The sequence below is a fragment of the Acomys russatus genome, chromosome 4 (genome assembly GCF_903995435.1).
Source record: "Acomys russatus chromosome 4, mAcoRus1.1, whole genome shotgun sequence".
In the NCBI taxonomy this organism is placed as follows: domain Eukaryota; kingdom Metazoa; phylum Chordata; class Mammalia; order Rodentia; family Muridae; genus Acomys; species Acomys russatus.
In genome coordinates, this window is record NC_067140.1 from 68,688,369 (window position 1) to 68,701,510 (window position 13,142).

At 47.9% G+C, this 13,142-nt stretch overlaps 1 protein-coding gene across 1 annotated transcript; it reads right to left on the bottom strand.

The window, feature by feature from the left end:
* Nucleotides 1-655: 655 nt before the first annotated feature.
* Lrrn4 (leucine rich repeat neuronal 4) lies at nucleotides 656-12,662 on the bottom strand. Its single transcript, XM_051144691.1, has 4 exons — nucleotides 11,873-12,662; nucleotides 8,205-8,409; nucleotides 3,299-3,436; nucleotides 656-2,010 (listed from the first exon to the last, which is right to left on the bottom strand). Exons 1-4 carry the CDS (start codon nucleotides 12,498-12,500, stop codon nucleotides 807-809), a joined length of 2,175 nt encoding a protein of 724 aa, XP_051000648.1. The 5' UTR covers nucleotides 12,501-12,662; the 3' UTR covers nucleotides 656-806.
* Between the last annotated feature and the right edge of the window lie 480 nt (nucleotides 12,663-13,142).

Below are 13,142 nucleotides of genomic sequence, written 5' to 3' on the forward strand. Positions count from 1 at the left end.
TTCAAACAAATTATTCTTACAGTAGAAATAAGCACTGTGGTAAGTTCAATTTTGCCTCCTCCCCAAATGCTTATAATCCTCGTATTGGGAAAGACAGGCAGAAGGATCCCAAGTGTGAGGCCAGCATGGGCTGCACAGTAAGGCATTTCTAAGCAACGAAGTTTGTTACTTTTTTTCTATTGAGTCTTGGGAAAAATTCAGGAAGCCCTGGAAGCAGATAGCCTTTTCCTGTGTTTCACAAATGTTACAATCAGGCCAGTTTTAACTACATGGAACTAAAATGCAAGTAATAAATCCAGAAGGCCTTGAGAATCCATTAATAGCTCCTCCTTTGGCCATCTCCTGACCATCAGAACTCATTTGCTAAAATGAGGGTCCACGGGATTCTTCCACACAAGAAACTTAGGGATGGCACTTGCAAAAGAAGTTGTGGTCCTTGCTACAATTGCTTTGTCTTATCCCATCTCCTTCCATGCAGTATCCCACTGGGTACTGAGGGGGACACTGTTGAAAAACCCCAAGGAGACAACATAGAATGACAATGGTGTTGGCCTTCAAGTTAGTGAAAACAGTTACAGGCATGGTGGCTTCAGGCAATTTGGAGCTGTGTTGTCTTTAAGCACCAGATCATTCTTCCTGGTTTGGAAGAAAGAAGCTGGCATAATTGAAGATCTACAGCCTTGGCAGGTGGTCACAGGCTGGGTTGTTGTTTAATTTGGTTGATGGAGAAAAGCCCAAGGCTTTAAGTGTGTTTGATTTGGATGTTAGGGACTAAACCCAAGGCCTTGCTCGGTCTAGGCAAGTCACTACCACTGAGCTACTTCCTCAGCCCTGGCTGGGTTTTTGAAGGCCACCAGGTGTGTGTCATAGAGCTGCCTGTGTGGCTTCCAGCGCCACCTCCAGAGACACACAGATAGCACCATGGTGCTAACAAGTAACAGGGCACTGGCGGTACACAGTCCCCAGAAGATGACCACAGAGCTGGGCTTGGTTGTGAAAGTGGCACATGACCTCTTCTGGCCTGAGGCCTGCGACTGGCTCAGGCCAGCCTTGTTAGCCGCCAGTACACACACATGGTAGGTGGTGCCTGGTGACAGCCTGTACAGGGGGTGCTGTCGGGCTGTAGCATAGATGTCCACTACTGACTGGTTCCTAGATCCTCCTTCTGCCAAGTAGTGGATTTGGTACCAGAGCACTGCTGAGTTGGGGGCACACCAGTGGATGAGCACTGATGTGTCAGTCACTTCTGACACCCCCTGCAGCTTAGGAGGGTCTGGGATGACATCCTCCCCACTGAGACCAGGGCAACGGCATCTGAAACGACTCTGCAGCTCTGCACATGGGGTCTGCAGGTGCTTGCAGGGTTGGTAATCACAAGAGACATCCTGGTGAGGTGCTGCCACCTGGCTCCAAGTCTCACCTTCCTCACTGTCATCGTCTAATAGCAAGACTGGAATCTCTTCCTGTGTTGGATCCGTGTGGAGAGCCTTGGGGGTTGCTTGCATCCTCTGATTGGTCGGAGATGTGCTTCTGGGGTTCGGTGAAGTAGGCAAGGGTCCAAGATATTTGCTGACAAGTGGGGTAGGGACAGATGAGACACTGGGCTCAAGGAAATGGGTGGCAGTTCGCTCTGTCCCTGTGCTGGAAGCACCAGGCAGAGCCCTGGAGGGACTGTAAACTGTCACAGAGGCAGTAGTGGACTGGGCAGTTTTCCCCGAAGTATCTCCCTGCATCCATGACCCTTGTGCAAGTGAAACTATGGTGAGGGAGGGGACCTTGGTGATATTTTGTTGGCTTCCTCCGGACTGAGCAGACAGGGTCGTGCTCTGTCCAATGGAAGGCCCCTGTGTCTGTGGCGCAGAAACTGAGAGATCAAAGTTGGATGGGTTTGAAGGCAGGAGGGTGGTGCTTTGGTCTGACCTGCACACACTGGGTATCTGGGAGAGGGAGAGAGGGCCTGAGAAGGTGCCCTTGGATCCTGAAGCAGGCTCACACATGGTATTGGCTGCCCTGGAAGGGAAACCAATCATTAGGAAATACCTGGATTTCAGGGTTTTGAATCCTTGATGGGGGGGGGCAGGGGGAGGGAGGGCATGTCTCCTCTGCCAACACATCTTTACCCGGTATTGCTTAGTGACATCACTTTATTGGCCCAGGAGACCTGTGAAAGAAGTTCCTGTCATCCCTTTGTCTATGCAGAGAAGGAAAGAAGGAGGTGCTCACTGCCCAAGAAGCCACAGCAGCGGCGGAACATACACCTGGCAAAGCACTGTGCAGTAAGAGCTGTTACCCCTACAGAGTGCAACACGGTCATATCTACAGTCAGAAGTGGAAGGAAGCCAGACTTTCAGGCTTTAGCCTGCACTCCCAACATGTTTTTAAACATCATAGTGAGCCCTTGACTGTCAAGGGATTGGGTGCTAGCCCTTGGAAACAAAGTAGGGAGTTTGGAAGTGAAGAGCCCCACACCACAGCTGGACTTTTAAGGATGGTTGAGTCCCAAAAAGGAGCAATTATCTGGTGGAGGTGATTTAAGGAGTGCTTGTGATGGGTGATATCCCTAGATCCTTAGCACCCAGCTTGGGTATGGTTTCTCTGTGTAGCCTTGGCTGTCCTGGACCAGGCTGGCCTTGAACTCACAGAGATCCGCCTGCCTCTGCCTCCCTGAGTGCTGGGATTACAGGTGTGTGCCACTGTGCCCAGCTTAAGTAAAAGCTCTCCTAAAACAAGAAATACTATTAGAATATGTTTCCTGCCAGGAAAATGCTTTGAAAGCATACTAGCCTTTGGATGAATGGCCAAGTGCGGAAGCTAGGCTCTCTCTTGGGTGGTCAGTGGGCCTGGTGGCTGTAGACAAAGATGATTACTACCTCCTTCATCCAACAGCTACTTGACTTTATCTAGTATCTCACTTGTTTTGGCTCCATTCCCTTGTTTGTGAAATGGAAATGATACAACTGTTTTTCCTTTTCCCATTGGGCATGCAGACTACATTGCCCAGCCTCCTTTGCAGCTAGGTGTGTCCTATCCACCAACTGCTGGCCAATGAATGAGTTGGAAGTGGTGAGCACCATGTGACAGCTTGGTTCATTTAAAAGCTTCCGAGTCCATTTCCCCATGTTCTTTGCCCTTTCTGGCAATAGAAGCTCTGGAATAGAAGCAGAGCCTCCACCCCCACAATGTGACTACACTGGGGCGAGTGTCCACATGGTCAGATGGGCAAGACCCAAACTGGAGCAGCTCCAGCTCAGCAGAATTGGCCCTCACCTCCCAGCCATCTGCTTGGTAAATGTGTTACCTGTGTAAGATAGTTTTGTTTGCATCCATGAGAAGCCAAGCCAGCTCACAGCTGCAAGTGAGAGGGTTGCCAAAGAGGCTGACAGACAAGACCTGGGAGGAATTCACAGTCCAAGGACCAAAGGAGCTCAGGTTGCAGCTGAAACGACACATACACAGGCACACAAGTCAGTTAAGTAAGGCTTTTAGGTTCAGTGTCAACAATCAGGTTCACAGAGCTCCCACCAGGGTGGGAGAGGTGGCCCAGGGGCTGCTTTTCTAGAGGACCTGGGTTCAGTTCTCAGCACCCACATGGTGGCTAACAACCATCAATCTCTCCAGCTCCAGAGGATCTTGCATCTCTGGCATCCATGATACATACAGGCACAGCAACCCTACATATAAAGTAAAAACAAAAAATTAAATCCTTAAGAGGATATTTATAGCTGGGCACAGTGGCACACACCTGTAATCTCAGCAGAGGCAGGTCTCTGTGAGTTTGAGGCCAGCCTGGTCTACAAAGTGAGTCCAGGACAGCTAAGACTACACAGAGAACCCCAGTCTTGAAAAAAAAAAACCAACCAACCAACCAAACAACAAAACAAAAGAATATTTACATATTTTATACATAGGAGTGCTCTATTTACATGTATGCCTCCATGACAGATGAGGGCATCAGACCCTATTACAGATGGTTGTGAGCCACCATGTGGGTGCTGGGAATTGAACTCAGGTCCGCTGGAAGAGCAGCCACTGCTCTTAACCACTGAGCCATCTCTCCAGCCCTCCAAAAATTAAATCTGAGACAGAGAGAGAGAGAGAGAGAGAGAGAGAGAGAGAGAGAGAGAGAGAGAGAGAGAGGAGATAAAGAAAATGCCCCCTCGCCAAGTGCTTTAATCAAGAGTCTGTGGTAATGAACGTGTGAGTAAATACAAATATCTACACGAAAAGTAGATAGAAAATGCTATTGTTATACACCAGTGCTGGGGGTTGAACTCAGAGCCACACACTAGGTATGCATTTTACCACTGAGCTGTATATACTTCAACCTGAAACTTAGTGAAAACACCACTGGACAAGCCATGAGGCCCAAAGAGTAGCGTGAGTCTAGGACAAAGATTCTCTTGAACTCCAGGGAAGAAAGAGGACAGAGCCCGGAGTGGGTCTGTTATCACTGGGTACAGTAGACTATTATAAAAATGGCCATAGGCCCTCTTTTCTCTGTAGGCACATACCTTTGCAGTGTGATTTCATCTCTCCCCACCAGAAACTAGTATGTAATTCTCTAACCCTTGAAACTTGGTGACACACTTAGGCCAGTAAGATATTAGCAAATGTGATGTAGACAGAAATGAGAAAGCAGTTGAGTGCCAGAGCTGGGCCATAGCTGATGGCACAATGCCAATAGTTATAGAGGCCTTGATTAGCGTACCAGGTAGCGCTTGTTTGCCTCTTGTGACTTAGGCATGCTATCTGTTGAATACATCAGTCAAGTCTTTCCCCTGCACTGTAGGAAGACACAGCTGAACAAGACCTGACTGTACGCTCACTTGCAGGAGCCTGTGAGGAAAGCTGTGAGTCAACAGGAAGCCACTCTGCCCACTGGCTCTGCAGTTAGCACTCTACAGGCCTGCCTGTGTCAGGGGCCCAGCCTGTATTTCAACTCCACTGACATTTCCTCTTTAGACTGTTAGTCCTCACAGGTGGCACTGAAGTTCAGTGTGAAGAAAAAATGAGGACATCGCTGATGACATCACAGATGGCAGCAGCATCCTGCCATCGTTTCAAGAACGAGGCCCTCGAACCATCACCATCTCCAGTGACTGACTGATAGGAGCTGCCATTCAGAACTCTTAAAATACACAGCGCAAAGTGTATTTTATCCTATTTACTTATTTATTTTGAGACAGGGTCTTACTATGTAGCCCTGGTTGGCCAGAAGCTGCTATGTAGACCAGGCTGACCTTGAACTCACAGAGATCTGCCAGCCTCTACTGGAGTTAAAGGCCTGCACCACCATATCTGCCTTAAAGTGTATTTGGGACAAGAAAGGAATTGACAGCTAAAGTCATCTGTAAGAAGTTTGCCCTGGAAATATTTTCTAGGTTGTAGTTAGTTCTTGTTAAGTAGATGATCTGACCCAAACTTAGAAGCTTACAAATGCTCTTCCCCCCTTTTCATTCACATGATTCTTGGGGTGACTTGGTAGTTCCTGTGGTCTGGGCAGCCTCACCAGGGCCAGATGATATAGGGATACATGACTGTACTGGTTGGTTTTGTGTGTCAACTTGACACAAGAGAGAGTCATCAGAGAGAAAGCTTTGGTTGAGTAAATGCCTCCATGAGATCCAGCTGTAGGGCATCTTCTCAATTAGTGATCAATGCGGGAGGGCCCAGTGCATTGTGGGTGGTGCCATCCCTGGCCTGGTGGTCCTGGCTTCTATAAGGAAGCAGGCTAAGCAAGCCATGGGGAGTAAGCTAATAAGCAGCACCCCTCCATGCCACTGCATCAGCTCTTGCCTCCAGGTTCCTGCCCTGTTTAATTCCTGTCCTGACTTCCTTTGGTGATGAACAACAATGCGGAAGTGTAAGCTCAATAGATCCTTTTCTCCCCCAACTTGCTTTTGGTCATGGTGCTTCCTTGCAGCCATAGAAACCCTAAGACAATCACCTATAGAGAGCCTCAACTGGGTGTGGACCTCTCTCCATGAACCTCTTACCACCTGGGAGGTCAGCCTAGAGTAGGCGAAACAAACCCCAACTCTCAATGTTTTCTATTGTGTGTCTACCTTTTGCTAATACAGTGCTGGCTCTAGTAAGTCGCCAAGCTTCCAGTGTCAAGCTTCTGGTGGGTGACGATGAGCCATCATACTGTCATGGCCATGCCTACAGAGAAGTGGGAGAACTGCTCTAGGCATATGTACAGTTTCTTGTGCCTCACAATGGCGGATCCACTCCTGGCTCTCTCCTGTTTCTTCCCTGGAGTCTAACAGAATGTTTGACCTGGGCTCCTCACCATTTCTGAGCTCCTTGACTCCCTCACATTTTAATTCCCCACCCTTCACGTTCATGTACAATTCACCATGGCAACATGAGCTGCAAAGAGCTATGGCTCACTCATATCCTTCCGAGAGAAGCCTCTCTTACCCAGCCCCATGGACTGCTGCCACCACCTGCTTGAGGACACAACACAGGGTGTGTGCTTCTGTTGTGGGTTCTTGATGGCTTGTGATAGTTAGCAGACATCAGCTTCCTATACTAATTGTGGTCTTCTTCAGAGCCAGAACCATATTGTCATCATTACTGTCATGACCACCATCTTCAGCATCAACATCAGCTTTACCACCACCGTTATCCATCATCATCATCATCATCATCATCATCATCCCCACAAGTCAGTATTATCATTTGTGTGGAGAGGAAGGAGTAGGCATGTTGATGTGTACCTGGGGATGTGTATCCATGCATGTGCCTGTGGAGGTCAGAGGTTGGCATCAGGGTGTTTTCAATCGCCTTCCACTTGTTTTTTGAGACAGGGTCTCTGCAGCGAGCCTGAAGCTTGCTGTTTAGCTGAGGCTGGCCGGCCGGCAACCTCCAGGGACCTACCTATCTGTGCATCCCTATGCCGCTGTTACGTATGTCCACCACCATGCCTGTGGTGCTGGAGATTGGGACTCGGGTCTTTGTGCTTGCAAGCACTTTCTCTCTGAGCAGCCTCCTTTACCAATTCTATAGTCACCTACTATCCTCCAGGAGCGGACTCAAGAGCTCCCATTTGCTTTTCCCAGGTGAAAAGCCCCAGAGCGAGTACCAGTTTCCCATGGTTGATTCCTTTTCCTTTGACTTTTTTATTTTTACCAAGCTCAAAGGAGTCAGAGAAACAAAGTGTTTTGCCTCCACACCACGTACACCCACTGGTCGCTTACTGAATGAAGGAAATAGAGCTCCATCTTTGGCACCTGCATTGGGCAAAAGAGAAGAGCCACTCCCAGGCTTCCCTGGGATTTCTACCCATGACACCACCCTTAGCCACAACCTGGTAAGCCCTTTAGTGCCTCTGAGACACTGCCTCAGTGGACTCTGGGAGGCAAGCATTCATCCTCTGAGAAGTGCTGGACCGAAGCGGGTCAAGGAACACAGAACCTCACAGCAGAACTAAGGCTCAATGCTGCTGCTTTTTCATCTTTTGCAAATGGCCAGTGACACAGAACAGACTGTTAAGTAACTGGATCATTTCAGGTAGGGCTGTTCTAGGCTTGTCTTCAACAGAATCCACAAGGGCTGAGCGCACTCAGTAAGGAACCTGCTGAGGTACCCAGATCCCAAAGACTCCACACCCCTTTCAAGACAAAGAGGCCCTTTACCAACCTGCAAACTCAATTAAAGAGGGAAGATGAGATTGGACAGTGCTTTGAAAGCTCCTCTAATTCGCATTCCTAACATGAGGGAGAAAAGAGGCCACGCTTCTACGTCAAATGACAAGTCTCAGGTGTTAGCCCCACTGACAGGAAGTGGCCTGAGCTCATCTTCAGTGCCCTCTGAGAAGTCAAGCTGATGGCTGCCACTAGAATAAGAGGACCGACTCCAGCTCCTTCTGCACGGTTAAACCTTCCTACCCTCTCGCCTTCCCTCCTAACCCTACTCATACCATGGGATGCACTGAAACAGGGCACCGTGTGGGGAAAGGAGGGGGTTGCAGAGGAGAGACGGCCTGGCATCCTCGTCTCCTCACTGCTAGTTATTAGGCTGGGGGGTGGTCTGGAACCTGCTTACGATGCCTCGGGAAAGATAGGGGAGAACAGAAGCCTAGAAGGGATTTGCGAGAGCAGCTTCAGAAACAGGAAGGGCTGGGATAGCATATAAAATTCAATATATTATAGTGGACAACATCTGCCCTACAGGGTCAGCCTGGGCTTAGAACCACTTACTTCTGGAACAGAAGGACCCGTAGAAAGGGTGTGTCTTGGAAGATCTCTGTGTGGACGGAAGTAAGTGCTGGAGAGTCTTGACAATCCAGCTGCTGCAGGTTGGGAGTCATCTTGAAAATGTCTCCCTGCAGTGTCTTCAGCCTGGGCATCTTTCTCAGGTAGAGGGACTTGAGCATTGGCAGGTTTCTGATCCACCCGGATTCAACTGAAATCAAAGGGAATTTATCCATCACAGCAAGGCACAAAACCCTGCCAGGGGACCAGAACAGCAATAAAGAAACCAGTGACAGGATGAAGTCACTGGTACAACAGCTGAAGAGACCTTTCCTCAGCTGTGCCTAATCCTTTCTTACAGCCCACATTGGTTATGACCACAGAGAAGCAAGGATGACTCAAGGCCAAAGAGCTGTAAGCTGCTACTTGGGACATTATCTCCAAGCCTGCTTAAGTCACAGCCTCATGGTGATGCTATGTTTCATCTTTACAAGGGGCCAAAATAAAACAGACCTGGATAAAAGAGAGACTGCTAACTTAAGTGAGTTTGCATGAATTCAAACTGCAGAACAGGCAGATAACTTATATTGCTAATCTCACTACATGGAGATAGCTCTGAGGCTGGCTGAGACATGTACATCCTGCATACCTAATACATTTATAGGCTATATAATGCTTGTGAGAAGTTATATGTTTTCAGAAGAAAAGAACTGGACACTGACACTGGATCAGACCTGACAGGATTCATTTCTCCAGCATGCTGAGATGTTGACATCCTGCATCCTTCATATTCCAGGCCCAAGTGCTTTAATTGCTGTTCCTCATCAAAAAAAAAAAAAAAAAAGACAGCTTCAAAGAAGGCTCTTGATCCAAATTGGTCCAGCATTTCAGACTGTCCAACACAGGACTTATATTAAGCCTGGAATTTCTCAACATTTAGAGACTGGACCACAAATACTATTCTTTGCTTGTTTAACCTTCCCCCCCCCCCCACCCCAGTTTTATTTGGAACCCTGTACAGGTATTCTCTGCTCCAAGTCAGCATGAAGAAACTTTGAGACCGACACTCCACTTCCATAAAGGGGGCTGGGTAGGTTTTTGGTTGCTTTCTTGGGCTATAGATAAATATTGTCATTAAAAGGTGTGGAGACAGGGGTTACAAAGAAAGAAAGAAGAGTATAGAGATATGTAGGGATGATATGACAAAAAGCAGATTATTGAATCTACTCCTCAACTTAAGGCCTTAATTTTTACTCATAAAAAAGGTTAATTTTTAATTCATTGATATAGAATTTTGTATATTGAAGCAAAATAAGTTTAATTTTGATATGTTGAAATAAAATTCGAATTTAAAATTATTCTTCACACGTCATATTTTTACTTTACTATGAGGTATTATACACATACAACTCAATTAATGCATGGCTTACTACCAATACTCTGATAGTGTTAATGTAGGCTGTTTAGAATAATTAAGTGATACAAGTCAATTGTTGATTAATTCATGGTTATGTCAAGTATAGGAATATACATCCTAGGGTTAACAGATATTATTCTATAGTTAGATATGGCCTTCAAAAACCTCAGAGACCTACAGAATATGACATTTTAAAATGTTTTTATTACTTTAAAGATTCTTTGACAATAAGATAGGTTGACTCCTGGCAACACCCAGCCTCCATTAAGAAGATGATGAACATTAAAGAACCTTCTTGTGGAGATCGCTTTGAGTGTGGCAAAACAGCCACTGGACAAAAAATGTCCTCATTTCTCCCCAAAACGGAGTTCTGCCTAAAAAAGGGCAAGCTTGGATGCAGCCAGACTCTGCCAAGACAGGGTAAGCAAGTCCTCAATAGTTCCTGTCCCACAAATATGTCTGTCAAATATACTGGGCCAGAAAGCTGAAGATGATGCTTCAATGTTATAGAGAGTTTTGGGTGACCTGCCAGGCAGTAAACTGTCTCTGCCATTTTTTCATTTTGGAAGCTGCTAACCTGCACTTCCTATTTAATCAGGTAATTAAATTTATTCCTTCTCAAGTCTCTGATGGGGTTGAAGACCAGATTGTTAATTTTAAAATTAAGCTTAGTTGTTTAGGAGTTAAGAAGATGCTTTTTGTCTAGATAAATACTTTTAGGTTGATAGATTTAAGTTTTGATAGATAGTGATTTAGTTCAAAACTTTAGGCTCACCAAGATAGAATAAATAATATTTTCTTCAATGTTGCCAAATACCTTTTGATTAAACATTATGTATGTTTGCTTTACCTATTGGTTTTTTAAAAATAATTTTTCATAATTGTACTTACTGTATATAAAAGAAATGACCTTTTTTATTTAAACAGAAAAGGTGAATTGTTGGGTGATGCTAATGTATTTTGATGCTAATTACTGCTTGCTGTCTCTGTGACACACCTTTGGATTAATAAAAAGCCATCCCACCAAAAAAAAAAAAAAAAAGCCATCCCACCTGGGCAGGGCAGAGGAGATAGAGGTGTGGATAAGGTTCCTGGGCTTGCGGGGGGGTGGGGGGGGGTGGGGGGTGGGTGGGGGGGGGGGTATCCTGGGAAGAAGATGGGGGGGGGCGGGACCAGGAGAAGAGAGAGGGTCTCAGGAGAAGAAAGAAGAAGGCCACCATGGGTTAGATGGAAGAGAAGCACATGGCCGGTATGGATGGAGATTCGACCCAGATAAAGAACATTAGCAAGTATTTGGGATTATGGATGCGAAGTAGCTTGATAGATGTTATCAGAAGCAGATGGCATGGGATTTGGGCAGGTATCACATACCTGCTCCGCTATGGGAAGTAGTTTAGAGGATTAATGTCTGCCCTGCCCCAGGTTAACTGGGGCTCTCTTAAAATATACCAAGTGTCAGCGTCTTAATTGATTGCTAGCCAGGCCCTACTGATAATACAGGTAATACAGATAATTAAAAGCAACAGCCTCAGGTTAGACTCCACACACAAAATGGCCAAACTTAGCTCTGATACCTCCCAAGAGTGCAGAGCCTTCGAGGCACATACGTAAGGAAGAAAAGGCCCGTGGTTGGAGGAGGCCCCAGGAACTCAATTTTGTCCTCTCCCAATATATGGAGATCATATCTCTTTCTGAATTTCTTGTTATCTCTAGCCCCCTGCTACTCTTCCTCACACAGCTGCGGTGAGCAAGTGGTTATGGATACATGAAGTGTTTTTTAAAAGAACAGTAAAAGTATGCTTGTGAATCAAAGCCACCTCCCTCTTGCATCCTGTGGGAAAGATACGCTATCCATAGAAACAATGGGTTTGTGTATGTGTGTCAATGAATTCATCTTCAGTATACTTTGGGCTAAGTTCATCTCTTCATCAGCCCCAATACCAGCTTCACCTCGCCATCCCATAGTGTCCAGCCAGCCAGAACTCAGTGACACGGTTGTTGAGCTCTCCCTGCAGAAATGCTTGGCCTTGAATCTGGGGACAAGTCACGCCACCATTCTGTGCATTAGTTTCCTCCTATATATAAAATCTAGAGATTGTCAGCAGTTCTGTGATTGTGCAGCACTTTGGGCACATGGGGCCACCTGCCTGATTTCCCCAGGGCCACCTCTGAAAGAACGCAGCCCTGACCCCCAACCCTCTTCTGCCCCTCCCGACAACCTGGGCGCAAGTGTAGCCCTCCTCACAACCTCACTCACCTTGCTCGAGGTGGGTGCCGCTCAGGTCCAAGACCTCCAGCGCCGCCAGGGGCCCACCGCCCTCCCCAGCGAAGGCCTGCTGCGCGATGATGCCCAGCTCGCTGCAGGAGAGGTTGAGAAGCTGCAGCTCGGGGAAGCAGGCGAAGGTCCGTGGCTGCAGCTCCCGCAGTGGGTTCCCGGCCAGTGCCAGCGAGCGAAGTCTGCGCACCGTGGGTCCCACGCAGGGCGGCAGCCCGGGCAGCAGGTTGTAGCTGAGGTCGAGCTCATGCAGCCCGGACAGTATGTCATAGTCCCAGTGCAGGGTAGAGATGCGGTTGTGGTGAAGAGTGAGCACGCGCAGTTCTGGCAGGCTGCCGAGCTCAGAGGTGTTGAGGGAGCGCAGCATGTTGTGGCTGCCGTCGAGGCTGCGCAGCGTGCGAGGCAGGCAGCTGGGCAGGCGCTCCAGGTTGTGGTTCGCCAGGTTCAGGGCCGTGGCTCCCGTGGTAGGGAGACCCTCGCAGGGCGAGTCGGTGGCGCGGCTGTCCCAGGATCCCGGCTGAGTGAGTCGGAAGAGGGGAATCGGCTCCTGGGAAAGTCCCTCCAGGCTCTGGCTCTGCACCATTAGCAGTAGCAGCAGCGTCCGCCTCATGTTGAATCTCTAGGGAAAGACTGCCAATGGCCCATGATTTCAGAGGAAGCCCCGAACGAATGGCAAAAAAAAGTGTGTGGACACCAGCTTTTTCCTTATCTCTGGTGCAGGACCCACCGCATTTGCTTGTCCTTGCTTTTCCAGCCTGAGGCTTCCCTCACCTTTCCGTGCCAGACCTGACTCTTCCAGCCACGCTCCCCGCCCTCCCCCCCCCCCCCCCCCCCCCCCCCCCCAAGCTTCCTTGGTCTTCTTCTATGAGTTTTTGAGAGAAGTTGCCTGTTCTCTTTTCCTCTGTAAACCTCCCAGGTTAAGCAGTTGCGTCCTAGTTGTGGACGCCCCTAGATAAAAGCTCTGCTGAGATTAAAAATATGGAACTCAGCGGGGCGTGGTGGCGCATGCCTTTAATCCCAGCACTCAGGGGGCAGAGGCAGGCAGATCGCTGTGAGTTGGAGGCCGTCCTGGTCTCCAAAAAACGAGTCCAGGACAGCCAGGACTGTTACACAGAGAAACCCTGTCTCAAACACACACACACACACACACACACACACACACACACACACACACACACACACGGCTAATTTTTCTCATTACAAGTGCCCAGTCACTTCTTAGTTTGCATAAAATAAATTCTGGGCTCCCTTA